At 38.7% G+C, this 17205-nt stretch overlaps 2 protein-coding genes across 2 annotated transcripts; both read right to left on the bottom strand.

The window, feature by feature from the left end:
- Positions 1-391: 391 nt before the first annotated feature.
- LOC134619408 (voltage-gated purine nucleotide uniporter SLC17A9-like) lies at positions 392-11205 on the bottom strand. Its single transcript, XM_063465252.1, has 13 exons — positions 10883-11205; positions 9761-9958; positions 9493-9632; positions 6740-6839; positions 6518-6642; positions 5084-5180; positions 4864-4960; positions 4683-4770; positions 4547-4581; positions 4001-4116; positions 1878-1933; positions 1762-1791; positions 392-1672 (listed from the first exon to the last, which is right to left on the bottom strand). The coding sequence occupies exons 1-13, from the start codon at positions 11005-11007 to the stop codon at positions 1503-1505; spliced, it is 1377 nt and encodes a 458-aa protein (XP_063321322.1). The 5' UTR covers positions 11008-11205; the 3' UTR covers positions 392-1502.
- Positions 11206-11521: 316 nt separating this feature from the next.
- Positions 11522-16773, bottom strand: LOC134619410 (glucose-induced degradation protein 8-B homolog). Its single transcript, XM_063465253.1, has 5 exons — positions 16594-16773; positions 16122-16248; positions 15832-16028; positions 15390-15587; positions 11522-12829 (listed from the first exon to the last, which is right to left on the bottom strand). The coding sequence occupies exons 2-5, from the start codon at positions 16240-16242 to the stop codon at positions 12656-12658; spliced, it is 690 nt and encodes a 229-aa protein (XP_063321323.1). The 5' UTR covers positions 16243-16248; positions 16594-16773; the 3' UTR covers positions 11522-12655.
- Positions 16774-17205: the final 432 nt, after the last annotated feature.

Here is a 17205-nt window from a genome sequence, read left to right as displayed (position 1 = left end):
CCCTTACGATATTAGAGAGAGGCACCATCAATCAGAGGACGCACTATGAGCACTTGGGAACAGTGAGAAGGAAAAACTCCCTTTAAACAGGAAGAAACCTCCAGCAGAACCAGGCTCCCTCTTTCCCCTCACCCCCAACAGTTTGGGGGTGAGGGGAAAGAGAAGAGAGAACGTTTCAGACAATAAGAGCCTGCCATAAGACAAAAGAGGACCATTTCAAAGTGTGGGGTTTTGTGTTATATATGAATAGCCTTGAATAAAAAGACATGTATGCCCCTTTATTTATTAAATTTATATTTTTATTTATGAAACAAAAAAAATTAAATAATTGTTTTTCTTCAAGATAGAAGTGGACATTTGTAGTGCACTTTTACCAATTTAAGCCTCACACATTAAAAAAAAAAGTTTTTATGTCACTTTATTTTTACAAGATAAAAAGTTCATATCTCATATACAAGCCTATGCTTTCAAAAAAGTACTGCAAAATTTTTACAAACCAAATGACTCATCATTAAAATCAGCTGAATACACATTCCTAATATTGTAAACCAATGGTGAAAGTTAAAAGCCACTATTATGTTTTAAATAAAACCAAATTTTAAATAGAAACTAACATCAAAAACACCCACAAAACAAAACACCTTTTTGTAGATGTTAAATATCAACAACTGCACAGATCAAATATAAACATTTAAAACACTTTTACAACCCAAACAACACAGCACCATTGAAAACACCTGAATAAAGATGTTTATAATGTCATTATAAATACATATAAAAGAGTTGTTTTATTAATCCTGCTAAAGTTTAACATCAGGTCTTCAGTGCTGGTTAAAACTAAAGTATGCAACATTTAAACAAAACAAAACAAAGGAATTACAGATAACCTGAAACTCCTCCTACAAGCTCCTCCCACTAGACAAGACCCTGATCCTGAACCCTGATCTTCCAGGTAAAAGTCCTTCATCTGATGCATACTCTACCTGTTTTTATATACACTTTTTTGTTACCTGTTCTGAAAAGATCTGTGATTGGCCGAAGTCTCCCATCACATATTATATTTTCTATTAAAGCCTGAAAGCAGCCCAGGAGTCCAGCTGCCTCTCAGGAAAGTTTAAATAACCTGACAGGTTATTGTGACAAATTATGACATACCCTCTTGATGCTCTACTTTCTAATACACTAAATCTGCTGCTTAATAATAATATAATATAATATATTATTTGGTAAGAGTGGCTAAAATTATTTTGTCTAATAGATGTAAAGTTTTTGACTCGTATGCACACAAAATTGGGGGGGAAACTGCACGATAACTAAGGACATGTGCTCACCATTCAAAGGCTGCACTGCAACTATCCAAAGGTAGAACTTTAAACATTGCCAAACATACATACAGATAAATATTTTTGTGCGATGTATTGTGTATTACCTGATTCATCAATAAATAAATAAATAAAGACTAACATGTTCTGAAAAACGTAATTATCATAAATTACTCTGGGTCATATCTCAATAATCCTGGAATACTCCACTAGGTCCACACGGCGAGCACCTCCAAAGATGAGGAAGACACCGAGACCCGTGGCATTTACTAAAGTGATGAGGGCAAAGACCACGGACCACGACTGTGTGACTTCAATCAGGTATCCTGATAAAGACACCAGCACCACCCCTGTGCAAAACAGAAAGACATCAGCCATCAGATATCAGCCCCTGTGCTCAGCAATGTACACTTCTAAAGGTCAGACTTTGGCTACATACCCATAAAAGAGCCCATCATATTCATAAAACCTGAAGCAGGAAAGAAAATTTTATTAGACATTGAAAAAGCCAGACACTGGGCCAGCTTGAAGAACCTAAAAACCGCAGAAACTCACCAAACAGGGTGCCTGCACACGATGGTGTCAGATCCTGTACATTCACAGAAACACCACTAAAACAGAAAAACAAGAAGCAGAAGAATTTGAAGGAATTTCAACAAAGATTTGCAGCAGGAGCAAACACGTCAGCTACTGTTAAAAAACAAACTATTGTGATTTTTTGGTTTTTCCTTCTTATCCAGTATGATAGGATTTACCACATCTGTTGCTTACAGGGAACAAATGGTAAAAAATAAAAACTAATCTCACAAGTATTGTTTTTTAGGGATCATCTATAGTTGAACTTACTGAACAAATTAGATTTGTGGGGGGTTTACTTGAGTCTTTTGTGTTATTTCAATGAAATACTGTGTTTTGATAGGTTAACTCTGCCTTTTCATTGACTTCTCTTGACATAACTTTTACAGTGAATTTTACAAATTCATTCTAAGCACTAAAACCAACATGAAACTAAACAATAAAAACTAACAAATACAACCTGGTGCATTATCTGGTTTTTGTGTGTCACAAAGCTTTGCTGTCAAGCACCAATATTTTTAAATAAGACACCAGCGAGCTGCAGTGTTGTTCTGAGTCACACAGTAATAAATGTGGGCACTGTAGTTTATTTTGAGTCACTGTCATGCTGTTGCACCAAATGTGCCTTGCTACTGAAAACAGAAATACATTTTGAAGTTTCAGGACCATTTGCCGAAGAACTACAACCCAGCTGACTCACAGAGCCACAAATCTTTTTTTTTTTTTTTTTACTGACACTCTGCATATACAGCATGGCACACGTAAGATTCAGTGTCTAAAGCTGGTAATGGGCTTTGGGCTGTGTATTAAAAGGTGTTTCTCCCGAGGGCAATTAAATATGCTGTGTTAACTTTGTTGAGTATGAAGAAAGCATTGGAATATGGACATAGATTTTGTTGCTGTCAATCTAATATCACCAGCATTACTCTATAACTACACACCATAAATACACATCTGTATTTGTAAGTATCAGAGGTTTAGCAACTCCCAAGAGGCCTAAGCAGACAATGTTAACTGTATATCTCCAGCTATAGTCAACCACTGAGATCAGTAGGTCACTGTGAGACTGAGAGGATCTCCTCCTTAAAAACCTACTGAATGAAACTAACTTTCCTAGCCATTAGCATCCCTTGGCTAAAGATTTGCATGCTGCTCTATAAATCAGGAGTGTAAGACTCACTTTAGTTAATGTACCATCAGATAATCACCTAATTTGATCACAATCTGTTGGGCTAATTAAAAAACTGCATAACCTAGCTTTCTTTTAACTTAAAGAAGTATGAATAAGTTCTAAAAACATTTGTTAGTTTTTTCATTAACAAAAACAGATGGTAAACAGTCTGAGATACCTTAAAAATGAGTGCTATTGCAACAATATGTCTCACTATGTGTCATAAAGTCCCCAGGCCATATACTGAACACAACTGCCTATCATTCAGGGTGGGTGTGCCCCAGTTGTTGTTTGTGATGTTAAATTAATTGTTTTCTGGGGACCCCATTTAAAGAAACCAACATCAAATTGCACAATAATGCAATTTTCTGTGTGGCCACAGCAGTCTCTAGAGACCATCAGCTCAACTTTGGCTAGCTATAGTACACAGTGTTGTCATGACTCATCTTTTAACTAATTTTAGCACTGAAAATAAACGACTTTCTCTGAATATTTTTTACCCTTTCTAGCAAATGTTTTTGGTTCTCTCCACTCGTTGGCAAGAAGCCACTGCAGTAATGGTGACTTGTTTACTTCTGATACTCTGGTAGATTCATATAAGAAGTTACAATAATCCAAGCATGAGGTGACCAGGGCATGAACCAAGAGACCACTATCTAATCTTTCTAGAACACACCCTTTTCTTTCTCAACACAGCACATAAGTCCTGGTTCATGGTTTGGATTAACAGGAGTCATCTTCCACACCAAGTCTACTGACCATATTATAACCTATTCTCATCTAGCATCAAAAGCAGCACTGAGGTCAAGGAGAATGAGGATGGTGAGAAAGCCAGGATCTGATGTGAGAATGAGGTAATCAAATGTAAAAAGTGCCTGAGAAACCTATTAGTAGCTGGTCTGAATATTTAGTATAAATCTGATATTTTTACCCGCTGGTGAAGGTGGTGAGACCCACAGCAGCACAAATGTAAGTCACAGCTGCAGGAAATGTGACAACTCCAGAGAGAGGTAAAATAAACATACTTGATACTCCCATGGCAAAAAACTGAAGATCAGACAGAGAGACATACGGGTGAGTTTTTAAAGGTACAGTCCACAGGCTAAAGATGAACAAAAGTGATAGCCGGGTGAGCAAATTTCTAATGGTTTGATTATGCCAATACTTAATGCAATGCACATGTTCATAGCTGTACTTCAAGATGGTCAGAATAATAAAACTGTGCACATAAAGAACAAAGCGTTTGAATTTTTTTTTGTAGTTTTTACACAGGTTTACACTTACAGAGCAGATAATGCAGCAGTAATCTAGAGCACTGGCATATAAACAGTCCTATGAAAGCTTCCAGGCTTGTAAATACATGTTTAAAAAAGACTGCATAAATTCCCAAAGAACACTTAAGTAACTAGTCAGGACAAATCTCTCACCGCACACACGCTTTTATCATTTCAAACAACAGCTACGCTCTCACACTTACCTGCATTATCTTTCTCACAGATGCTACACCATATCCTACAGATAACAAACCAGAACATTTCAAACATCTTTAATAAAACATATTCTAACTGCAACATAACACACAGCACAGTAGAAGAGCAACCTTTTTTTGATACCTCGGTTAATGAGGAAATCTGAAACGTATCCTCCAACAAGTGCTGATGGGATTGCAGTTAGCCATGGAACAACATTATAGACCCATCCCTGCAGGAACAAACAGCTTCAGAGGGTTGTCATGTAGGTCCAGGAAACAGTGCACCATGCTTATTAGCTAAGTAGCAGTAATGGTGGAAATACCGTGGCATGAGGAAATGATTCTTTGAAGTATGTTGGCAGCCATGATAACAGTGTGTAGGATGTGCTGCACATACACATGTGAGCAAACACCATGGCCCTTAGAGAGAGAAGACGATAGCGACCAGAGAGAGAGCAGAGGAGAGAGATGCGGTGAGGCTGAGAGACTCACACAAATATGAGGTGGTAATTATGAAAAAATAAAAGACTTTATTAGCTGTACCAGACAGGTGGCTTCTTAAAAAGGCTCAGCCAGGGTATTCTTGGCAGACTCCACTCTGAGTTCTTCTTTGTTTCCATCACCTTGGGGGTAAGTTCACCTAAAACATAGACTGAACATGAGCTTAAACTACCATCTTCCATTACATTTGAGATTGATAGAGATATAAATATATCAGTAAATAAAACTAGCACTAGACCTTCATCAGGCAAATTTTTATGATAAAAAGAAACAACATTATTGAGGAAATGGCTGGAATCTTACAGCCAATCACCTTCCGCACCATAATAAACACCTTTTTTAAATAGAAGAATGAATGCAGGTAGTGTGCTTTTCGTGTTTTCCCTCACAGTCTATTACAGGACTGTCACAGAGGGACGTACAACTATTCATGGTTTCTTTCACAGCTACAGCCAAATTAGATTCAGCTGTTAACCTAACAATGATGTCGACTGTTAGAGGAAGCACAGGCACAGCGAGTCCATGCAAACTCAACACAGAGGGGCCCCAAGTGCAACTGCACCTGATATCTCTCTTCAACACAATATTTAAATGTTTGGGACAAAGACATAGCAGGCGTTTCTTTAAATTCTGTTTGTAGCTTTCAGTAATTTTGGAAGATTTTAAAGTATTTTTAAACACAAGAACTGAAGAAAAGTAGCTCGAGCTCTTGAAAAACAAGGTTACATTTATAAGGGAACTTGCAGGGATGTAAGTTCCCTTTATGCATATAAACATAAAGGCCCATCAAATGAAACATATTTATGCAAATCAGACAGTTTGTGGAACTTCTAGATTAAGAAAAAATCTCCTAGGGATCACCAGGAGACAAATATACGTCAATCCAAAAAAAGGATCCCTATCATAGAGACGCCAGATTAAAAGTCACAAAGTCATTACACTTAAAGTCATTAGACATGAATTTATACATAAACTTTTATGTCAGTGAACTCAGGAAATGAGCAGCTGCCACAAACAGCTTCTCCATGCATCACTTTAGCATTTGGGCAGCTGATTCCTATCATGATGTTTTTGAATCTACTCCTAATCTTCTGTTTTTAATATGAGCTTTGATTTTATTTTCTAATTTTCCACTTGTAATCACTCATTGGAATGTTTTTCAGTGAACAGACTTGCTAACAGACCTAGGTTGAGACTCAGACACTTCCTGAAGTACATCCAAGAAACCAGAGCAAACTGCTCTGTGTGGATGATGGGCAGCTTTCAGAGGCAAGTGCTGTTTCAGGGAATACATTCAACCAGCCAGGTACAACATAAAATCTGGGATGGAACTGTGACACCAAAACTGCTTTTGTTTTCTTTAAAAAGTGATTGAAAATTATAAATAAATAAATGAAAAAATTTGAACTATCTGTCAAAGAAAAACAGTATATTAAGCCTCTTTGTTATTTAAGAATACATGATTCACTGCTGTACCTTTTAGTAAACACTGCCAAACAATGAGCGCCCAGAGTCCGGACAGGAAACCGATACTGTAGAACATGCTTTCCCAGCCATAGCGGTCGAGCATCAGGGTCCCCAACCCACCAGCTAACAATGTTCTGAAAGAGAAACAGAGATCAAGACAAAAGCATGCCATCAGAGATAAATGTATATTCATATGTCAGCTGTTATGTGTGTGACGTGTGTAAAACATACCCAAGATGTGTACCGCTTTGCAATGTGCTCATTAAAAACCCTCTTTCCCCTTCCACTACACGCTGTGAGCACAGGCTGGCCAAAGATGGGAAAAAAACACCTGTAAGAAATTACAAGACACTTTAAATTCACAGAGTATTCACCAATCGGCTACAACATTAAAAACACCTGACTAACACTGGGCGTTTCCCCTCTGAGGTGAATTCTGGTGTTTGGCATACGGTGGCCAGGATCCTTTATATCCAGGATTAGTGTTGATAGCATGCGGCACATATCAACATACAGGAAATGAAGAAAAACTCTGGTGTTATAGCCTTTATCAAGGTCCCTGGTGAGGCCCACAAGCCAAAACATGTCAGTCAAACAATAAAGTAGTCTAATTGTGGGAGTATTAACCTCTCCAGACTTTGTCCTCTTCCTCTTGGACTGGAAGCTGGTGAAGTTGCGCCCACAGTTGTGCACACAAAAGTTCACTACATTTACAGTCAGAAAATAGACTGCTGTCGTTTCAGATATATGTATGCTAGCCAAGAAAGGCACCTGCAGAACCCTGCAGAACTCGGAGGAGGAACCTTGTGAGCCTGAGCTACCCCATCTACAATATGTTTAATAAACCTGGAGAACTCAAGGTTTTATTTAAAGGACTAGTTCAGCCTGTGGTCAAATATGGCTGCGCTTACCTTTGGAAAACTTATGCTAAACATTATGAATTACATTCCCGAGTGGTGGCATGAAATCTGTACCAGGAACCAGCTTCCTTAAACTAGAGCAAACTGAACATGCATCTGTCATTGTAACAGGTCATAGCCACGCAATTACCAAAAACAAAACAAAGCAAGCAAAAGAAAAAAAAAAACATGTTGAACATGTTGAAAATGTTGAACTGGTGTAATTTTGCTCTGCCTGACAAAACCAGTATGTTGGCATGGCTACACTTGAAGGTTAATGGCATTAAAATGGCACAACACTCAGCTGGATATGTTTTGTACTTTTTGAAGGTGAAACCAGCAACAAGTCAAAAATTCTGTTTGAAAATCTGCCTGCTCGCACTTCTGACTGGGAACACTCACTTCCTAACATTTATGCTTGTTGCCTAGCAACTGCTCTCAGTCAAGAGAACAAACAAACCACAAATTCCCATTTTTATACTTTGGTTTTGAGCAGCTAACAAACTGGATAAAACAACTTAATTGCTGCAGCTTTTCGCTACTTGGAGTTGTTTTCATCACACTGGTGTTGTTCCCACAACATCATATTTATGCTGCTCATCTCAACAGACTAGTCACAGAGTTGTGATTTCATAGTTGCAGCTTGGAAAAACAAGACTAAAGTGTGGCTCATTTTTATAATATAATACTTAAAGATAAGATTGTTTTATCCTTTTGTCCACCACAAAGAACTTTAACCCATGGGACTGAGTTCTGTGTGTCAGAGGAAACCAAAAGTATAAATGTGGAATTAAGCTGTGACCTCGGTAAACACTTTCTTGATTGCTTAATGGGTTTGATCACTGGATTTAGGCGACACAGGATAAAAGATTGGGTCTGTTTTGCTAATTATGGTCAAAAAAGATTCTGCAGAGCATGCTCACTGAACTCTAACATGTGACGTCTTCTCTTTCATTGTTAGAGCCACAGCTCGCTCATCAAGTTTGGGTTCATAGCACCAAGACGGTAAAAAAACTCAGCTCGACGATGCATGACTAACTTTTGACTCATAGGTAGCCTGCTCAACCAGGTGAGCTGTAGCAGTGTGCCCATTTCTGAAAGCTTTTCTTCTTTTTGTTGGAAACTTTTGACATCACAGGAACATGATTGGTCATTTCCAAGTTATGATAACATCACCAACTATGGGTTATCAGATCCACCGTCCACCGTCTGACTGTTTCCAGTCTCTCTCACTGCTTTGTATTTACTGAACAGGCATCAGTGTTTTTATAGACTCTATAGACTCCTGTAGCTGTCTTGCACTAGATGAGATTGAGGAAGTCTTTTGTCTGCTGGGCTGTACAACTCTTCAGTGCACCACAGAAGGGGAGACAGATCAAGACACTGACTTTTCAGCCTAACTCTCTGCAAACCAGTGTAAGACTCTTAACCATGGCTCGATTTTTTCTCTGTACACATGCAAATTTACACTTTTTTAGTTTAGTTTATTTCAGTTGCTTGTATGGCAACCATCCATTAGAATGTCTTGTGAGTGTGAAAAAGACAAACTGGACTTCTTCTGTCATCAAAGAGGCTTCTTTAATAAATCCCTGGTAGGGGCCGACCCCTTTGGAGGTGGTCCTGAGGGTTGGGTCATTTACCCACTATTGATCATGTGATTTACAGGAGCCAGTGCGTGAAAAAAAGGCATGGGTCATTATCATCACCAGGGGCAATGATATTTTGGCCACCCACAATCCATGCTTGAGATTGTTCCTTCCACTCGCACTTTGGTGACCTCAACAGCTCACAGGATGGTGGGGTGGGACAATGTCTCACAGAGGTTTCATCCGGTGACAGTAATGATCCACACCTTTTTTCACACCTTGGCCCCCATCAAGGGTTTATTACCTGCAATTCTCTGTCAGTTTTTGGAATTGACATTTTTGCACAGACAAGTTTTTAATAAATGAGTTGTTTTATATTGTATTGCTTTGCACCGTTATGTATATTTTTTGTGTTTTAATGTGAAGTGCTTTGGGATTTTGATCTGTATAAATGAATTGTACATTCTTACTAGAACATAATCACTGGTAGAATACTAACCTTGTAATATTCCCATGAGAAACCTGGCCACAGTCATGAGAGCCAGGGTGTGAGAGCCAAGATGGGCCAGCAGAGGAGTGCCAGCTGTGATCAGAGCCCATGATGATGCAGAGAAGAACAGGACACGCTCTCCTCCCACTCTAATAAACAACAATCATTCACAGAGCAACATCCTGAAACTCAAAACCTAACTTCACAGTAAACAGACCTGGAAGGTTATTTGCTCATTAAGCGAAGTCATATGTGCTTTAACGCATCACATCCTTACCTGTCACTCGCGTGTCCTCCCAGGATCTGTGTGAGACAGTAACCCCAGAAGAATCCACCCAAAACCACCCCAGAATCAATTTTACTCCAATGAAACATAGCAGCCATTGAGACGGCGCAGACAGGCATGGCCATCCGCGCACAATAGAGGAAGCAGGTGCCCATAAACAGCATCACGATCCATTTTCGAGCCAGGGATCTGTAAGGCAAACAGCTCTTGCTTATATAGTCAGATTTTGCACCCAGTAAACTGTTTCCAACGAACTGGGTGAGTGTGAGTGAAAACCAGTCTAGTGATGTCAGCAGCACTAAACAAAGAGTCTATAGCCACTTTATGAGCTGTGTGCACCTGCACTTGGACAAATGCAAATGCTCATACTGGCAAGTAAATATCCTCACAGAGATGGTGTTTGACATGCTGGTGTGATAATGTTGGTTTAGTGCTTTAATGTGCTAATATTTGTTAATTAGTACTAAACACAAAACACTCCAGAGGCTCATGGACATCTCAATATTTTTGCAAGTAAAGCAAAGAAAAAAGTTATTACATCTCAGGTGCAGCATAATTTATACAGGGCTTCACAGCAGTCTGTGCAATAGTCATGAAGTTTAAATAATATATTTAAAAACACTGATGTCAATTTTTTGGTGCTACATCTAGTTGGTAGATGCTGAGAAACTCCACTTCTAAGTAAAAAGTTTCACTTGTTGGTGATAAAATCTTAGCAAAATGTAATCTCAGTTCATCTGGGAGTTGCTGAGACATTTGAGCCTGGACAAAGCCAGATGAACATGTAAAAACACACAAACTAAATAACATACCTAAAAAAGATAAAGAACTACCAGTACTTCTGTTTTCACATTTTCACTACTACAACTGTGTATCATATCGGTCTTTAAATTTCTAGTGAATAGTTACAGTACACATGTAATTTGTTTTGTCACTTAGCATCCAGTTGCCATTGTTCTTATAAAAAACAAACAAAAAAAGGCATTGTGAGTTAAGACAGCCATTTAGTGTATCAAATGAGTACATGTTTCAAGTGAGCTCTCAGTAATACCCTGACAGACTACAATCTAGACATTAGCTCTGTTTTCTTAGTCAAATCTTTTGCCGTCTCACCTTGGCCATAGGTTTCGGTCTCCCGACTCCTCTTCTTTACATTCATCAGGCCCACAAATCTTAGGATCCAATAAAGAACCATTAGAGTCCTTCTTGTCGGCTCCTGATGTGTGGTTGTCAGCCATTCAGAGAACACTGCCGTCTCTGTTATCTCTGCAGCCTTTCCGCACTAAAGAAGCGTCATTTAGCTGAACCTCATAGCCTCAGGCAGACGAGCCTAACAGGTCAAACTTGTTGGAAGAAAACTCAAATGCACCTGGTTGTGATTTGCAGTGCAGACAGCAGAGGTCTCTGGTGCTTTTAGTGGATACAACATTTGCATGTTTCCCCTATAAAGGGCAGATGAATTCAAATGTGAATTTTAAATCAAAATCCAGGTAATTTAAAATCTTCAATGAACTTTTATCTGATTAAATTAACTTTACTTATTGCATCTTTTTATAATTTACATACATGTACACTCTAAACTCAGAAAATGCCAAAACAGCCAGTTTATGGTTCACAAAAGTTTATTTTAATAATTGCAAATCTGATCTTAGAAATGTGGAATAATAAAAGGGATGTGAGCTTTCTGGGTCAAAGCCAGTTTCTATAAAGACAACACAACCTTAAAAGAAATTAAGGATGGACAACTAGCAGCAAGTTCGTTTCTTTTTATAAAAATAAACAAACCAAACAAAAATAAACAAGCACAAGTACTTTTCCCCCATTTGGAAAAAAAAAAGGGACACTTACATGCAGGTAAAGTGAAAGTACCGATGGCTTTGAAAAGTGGAAAAAATGATAGCACTCTTCAAAATACCTGTTCAGGGACAAAAAGTATCAGCTTTGGGTCATTTTAAGTTACTAAAACAAAGCCACTTACTAAAGGAAACTGCTCCTGTCTGAATTAATTTCATACTCGAGGGGGTTGACCTAGACGGTAGCCATAACTGACAGCTCCATCATCCATATACAGCAGCCCTTTCTCTCAATCCTCACTGATCATCATGCAGGATTGGCTGAACTTAACCATAACCTTAAACCTGTGCAGCAGGAAAAACCATTTGGAGCATGTTGGAGGCAGTGCACACTGTAGATATCAGAAAAGGCCTCAGCTCAGTAAGAAACCAACTCCATTTGGACTCTCTTCACCTTCTCAAACACTTAAATGATGAATTTACAAGGCATCCCATAGACACAAGGTACAATCAAATTTCACGGCGTAAAAAGCATGTGGCTGATTTTAAAGCTGACTAAAAGAAAGAGGAAAACGAAAATGAGAGTAAATAAAATCATAAATATTACATTATTAAAATTAGATAAAGTGTAGCTTTCCATTTATTTGAAAAATAGTCACATTTTCTCATTTCACCAGTCTCAGGAGTCTCGATCCCCCCCACCCCCCGGTTCTACGCACAGTACCAACAGTGCTCATTCACACCATCAACTTTTCCTGGCAAAGTAAAGTCTGGTGGGGAAAATGGTCACGATAAATAATACTACCAACGTAGCTTTTAAAAAGACAAAATATAAAACAGCAATTTAAATTTTGTTGTCTCTGAGAGCTACCTAAAAATCCAGGTTCTGTAAACTAAATAATTTCTGCCACTTTGCAAATACAGCAATTTACAGTTTGCACAATGAGTTAAGTCTTACCTCTCATGAATGAAACATGAAATAAAGAAACACTGTAGCATTTGTTTTTACATATATGTTACCTGGTTGTCACACAGTCACTGACTGATCATAAATTAAGGGGACGTGGAAGGTGGTGGTTCTTGTCTGTTGTCTTCACTTGGGGTCCTCAATGGTGCCTGTGCTAAGGTCAGTCATTTTGGGGTATTTCACCTTCTTCTGGTCCAGCTCATTTTGAGCCCACAGCAGCAACTTCAGCAGTTTGGCCAGTTTGGGTGTCGACTCCCTGTTTTCATAGTCCAGCACGGCCTGGTTCACCTCACTCCACACCTGTGCACCGAGATGTGTGCGATAGTCAAATTGAAATAAACTAATTTTTTTATTGCTGGCATTCACTGTCCTCTTAATGTTTATATTCAGCCCCACACGAACCCACAAAACAGGAATTAAAACACTCTGAGCCAGCATACCTGGCAACCCTAACCATATTTTGAAGAAAGTCAAGACTATTTTTTAAGTTAAGATTTTTTTATATCTGCCATTTAGAATTATTTTTGTTCCTTGTATGCCAAGACATGGGAAAACTATTTAAGACAAAGAAAAAAGGAGTAAAAATATAAACAACATTTATCACAAATGTCCTAGATGTTGCTGTTTATGATCATTACAGCTTATTTTCAGAACTTTATTGTTTATCTGTCAAAACAAATACAAGCTGATTTATTAATAAGCATCATGCCATTGCCAGGATGACTGACCTCATTTATTAGTGACTTTTTTAAAGTGTGCATTACCAAAAATGTCATCATGTGATGAAATGGACAACTTCTAAAATACAGTTCCTTAAATTATTGACCGCCTTGCTCCTGTCAAAAGCACCCTGGAGAAACAGCTAAAAGGTAAAGATGGCAAAAAGAATCTGCAGGAGAGCTGAGAGAAAATATAGGCAAAATAAAATTACAAATTAATTTTGTAATCTATAAAAATGTCCTTTACTGCTACAACAATGAAATCAAATCAGCCAGACAATCCTTCACATCCCAACTGATCAACAACAGCCAGTCTAATTCTGTTTTTTCATTTTAATGCGGGGCGATTGTGGCTCAAGAGTTGGTAGTTCGTCTTGTAATCGGAACTAGACAGTTCAACTGTCTGCCCGGTGGCACCAGTGTCCGGCAGCCTCGCCTCTGTCAGTGCGCCCCAGGGCAGCTGTGGCTACAATGTAGCTTGCCATCACCAGTGTGTGAATGTGTGTGTGAATGGGTGAATGACTGAATGTAGTGTAAAGCGCTTTGGGGTCCTTAGGGACTAAGTAAAGCGCTATACAAATACAGACCATTTACCATTGATAAACTATTTAATCCCCAAAACATACCAACTGAATTTGTTTCAGCAAATAAATGTGATGAATTTGCATCTTTCTACAAGAAGAGGTAACATCTTAACCTTTCAAAGTAATTTATCTAGGACGGACTCACTTTCTGATCAAATTACTGCCACAAGATCAATGTCCACTTTCTCACCTGTAAATTCTAAAGATCTGGAAGAAGTTATTTAAAAGTTAAAGCCTTGCACCTCTTTCAATTCAAATCTGTATCTCACCGTTTTAGAAATCATTTAGGAAATATTATTAATTGCTTAAATGTACTGTAATCCCACCATGACCATAAAAAATGCTTCTATCCACTGGTAATTAATAATTACATTAATAACCTATTTCTATGTTTCATTTCTCAGCAAAGTATTTGAGGAGTTCCTCAAGGGTCAATCTTTTGTTTATTACCACCTCCCACTTGGTACTGTCATAAAGAATAATAATAATATAACCTGTCATTCTTATGCAGATGAAACACAGCTGTGATTATCTAACCTCTGTTCACAAAATAATAAGTTGCAGTGATGGCATTAACTGTTGGATGTCTCAAAACTTTTTAGAACTTAAAAGAAATGAGCCAGGAATACTTGTTGTTCCAAAAAGTCAGAGACCAAAAATACTGTTCATATTTGTCATCCATTTCTCTGAAACACAGTGAGCAAGTCAGGAACCGTAGCATAATTTTGGACAGTGATCTCAGTTTTGATAACCACAACAATAAGGTTACCAGAATTGCTTTCTGTCACTTTAAAAACATATTTAAGGTTAGAATTTTCACATCTCAAACCAACACTGAGAAAATGTACCGTGCATTCAAGTACCGTAGGTGAGATTACTGCAACACTATTTGCAGGCCTAAATCACCACTAGGACATCTTAAGCTTATCCAAAATGCAGCAGCCAGAATCCTTACAGGGTAAGCCCTTCACTGGCTCCCAGTACAATACAGAATCACCTTTGAAATTCTTCTATTAGTTCACAAAGCTCTCAATGGTTTGGCCCCCAGTACATCTCTGACAGTGTCTCCAACCCAGTCAGACCTCTCGGGTCATCAGATTCAGATCTTTTAACTGGTCCCAGAATCAGATCTCAGTCTACTGAGTGTGCGTTCAGTTTCTGCGGTCCTGTTTTTGAAAAAAGCTGCCTGCTTACTTGAGATCAATTATATCTGTGTGTACATTTAGAAATACATTCAAAACCTTTCTATTCACACAGGCTTACAGTTTATATGTGTTTTTCTTTTCTTTCATATGGTTTTGTTCTGTTTTGCTGGTTTCATTGCCTTAAGGGATTGTAAACCTACAGTTATTAAATTTCTCTAACTTATGTGTTAAGCACAATGAGTTTCAAGTGATGAAATGTGCTATATAAATAAAATGATCATCATCATTTTTTGCTCTGGCTGATGGATCTCTTATTCCAATTTCATATCCACAAGAGTCTACAATACTGGATACATGCAATATTAATGTCAAATAGATGTCCAGCTTTACAGTCGGACTAAAGCCTGCCCACCTTTTGCCGCTGCATCATGTTGAGCAGATCTCCAAAGGGTGACTCTTCTGGGTTGTCAAATGCCAAAAGGGCTAGCGTTCGCTCCATCTCTGTCAGACACTCTCGGCTCTCCTCCCCCTGCTCTGCCAGCTGTGTCTGAGCAAACTCCAGCGCTGACTCAGTTTCTCTTAGCCTGATTAACTCAATCAAATGTTGCTGCTGCAAGAGGGGAAACGAAGCAGTGAGTGTTGACGTTCAGGCTTTGTCTTGTCAAACTTTATCTAATATCACAATAACTTCCTTTTCCTGTGGGAGGAGAAAAAGAACATAATCTCATCACAGGCAATGGCAGGATAGGTTATTAGAGAAAGTGCACTGCAAAGCAGAGCAGACCTACATCAGATGTCTTACTGTTATTTCCAAAGTTAAAATTAGAGCCCTGCACAGCTTTTCGGAAACGCACCTGCAGATGAAAATACAGGTATCGATTGGTGTCGAGCAGCTCCGGGTGTAGGCTGTTAATGAGTGCAATAGCTTCCTGAATCTGGCCCTTCAGGATCATCTCTCTAATCTTTATCCTTTCATCCAAAGAATCCAGGTCCACACTCGGCTCGATACCAGACTCCATCCGGAACTTCTCTGCTGCCTCTTTGAAGCCCTCTTAAATCAAACACAGACAGACACAAAGAAATAAACAAGACTTTACAATTTGTAAATTCAACTTACAGGCTGTATCTTCAATCTATGCCTCACCTGTCACCAAGTAATTCATAATGAGCCGATTCATATCCGCCCTCTGTATGTGAACGTTATTTAATTTGTCCATCCACTCTTCTTTTGTGATGTCCTCTGGCTTTTCGGCATAACTCATCATTGGATCCTAGAAGTATTCAAAAAACAAACAAATAAATAAATAAATAAATACTGTAAACGTGAGCAAGACTGACACAGCTTGGTCACAGTTTGTACCTACACGAAGATCGACGGGACAACCGTGCAAATAAGACCAATATTACAAAACGAACACGCACAGAAATCAAACACGCAACAGGTTAAAAAGTAAAATTAATAACACCACATTTCTGATGCCTAAATTGGTTTTACACGATTGAAACTCTCGCTAAAACATAACGGGAAAATTCTCCGAGGCTTTCAAAACAAACCCATTTCCTCCTGAGCAACAGCCCTGGCCAGTTAGCAGACAGCGAGCGTTTACATGGCTTACCGTGCAAACACAAGGTCCGGCGATTATGCTTTCCTGCACGCGTTAGGAATCGATAATAAATAAGCACTACTCAGCCCTCTCAGTGCTTTAGAAGAATAAAATAAAATCATAAACAACGGACACACGTTCAGGGTTTCCGCAGCTAGCTAACTAACCAAGCTAATGTGATAACCTCGCGATAGATGCGTCGGTCTTGCGAGCTCTTCGATTGGCGCTGGGTGTGACGTCACGGTTGCCGAGGAACAGTAACGGTGAGTGCAGTGGGAGATAGTGATGGGAATTCCGACTCTTTTTAGAGAACCGACTCTTTCGGCTCGTCTCACTAAAAAGAGCCGACTCTTTAGGCTCCCAACCGACTCTTCAGCTTGTTTTGTTGCTTTAATGAATTTATTATCAACAACAATATAAAATTATGCACAAAAGGAATTACTAATGTAAAAAAAAACCCAGTGGTTTTATTTATATATGTTTACATATAAATATATCCGATGGCCCCTAGAGACAAAGCATGTACAAACTCCAAAGCACGTAAAAACTCCAAAACACATTGCTAGCGTTAACTGAACTTCCAAAACAGAGCTACCTAGATCACTTAAATTACACAATTGAAAG

The sequence above is a fragment of the Pelmatolapia mariae genome, linkage group LG20, assembly GCF_036321145.2.
Source record: "Pelmatolapia mariae isolate MD_Pm_ZW linkage group LG20, Pm_UMD_F_2, whole genome shotgun sequence".
In the NCBI taxonomy this organism is placed as follows: domain Eukaryota; kingdom Metazoa; phylum Chordata; class Actinopteri; order Cichliformes; family Cichlidae; genus Pelmatolapia; species Pelmatolapia mariae.
Note: the sequence above shows the minus strand (reverse complement) of the source record. Positions and strands in the feature narration are given on the sequence as shown.

Coding starts and splice junctions, on each gene's coding strand:
- LOC134619408 (XM_063465252.1), bottom strand. CDS start 11,007: ATGGCTGACAACCACACATCAGGAGCCGACAAGAAGGACTCTAATGGT. Junction 6,840..9,492: donor TCTCATGGGAATATTACAAG/GTTAGTATTCTA, acceptor AATTTCTTACAG/GTGTTTTTTTCCCATCTTTG. Junction 5,181..6,517: donor TTGGCAGTGTTTACTAAAAG/GTACAGCAGTGA, acceptor TCTATGTTTTAG/GTGAACTTACCCCCAAGGTG.
- LOC134619410 (XM_063465253.1), bottom strand. CDS start 16,242: ATGATGAGTTATGCCGAAAAGCCAGAGGACATCACAAAAGAAGAGTGG. Junction 15,588..15,831: donor ACCTGTATTTTCATCTGCAG/GTGCGTTTCCGA, acceptor CCCCTCTTGCAG/CAGCAACATTTGATTGAGTT. Junction 12,830..15,389: donor ACATGATGCAGCGGCAAAAG/GTGGGCAGGCTT, acceptor CTCGGTGCACAG/GTGTGGAGTGAGGTGAACCA.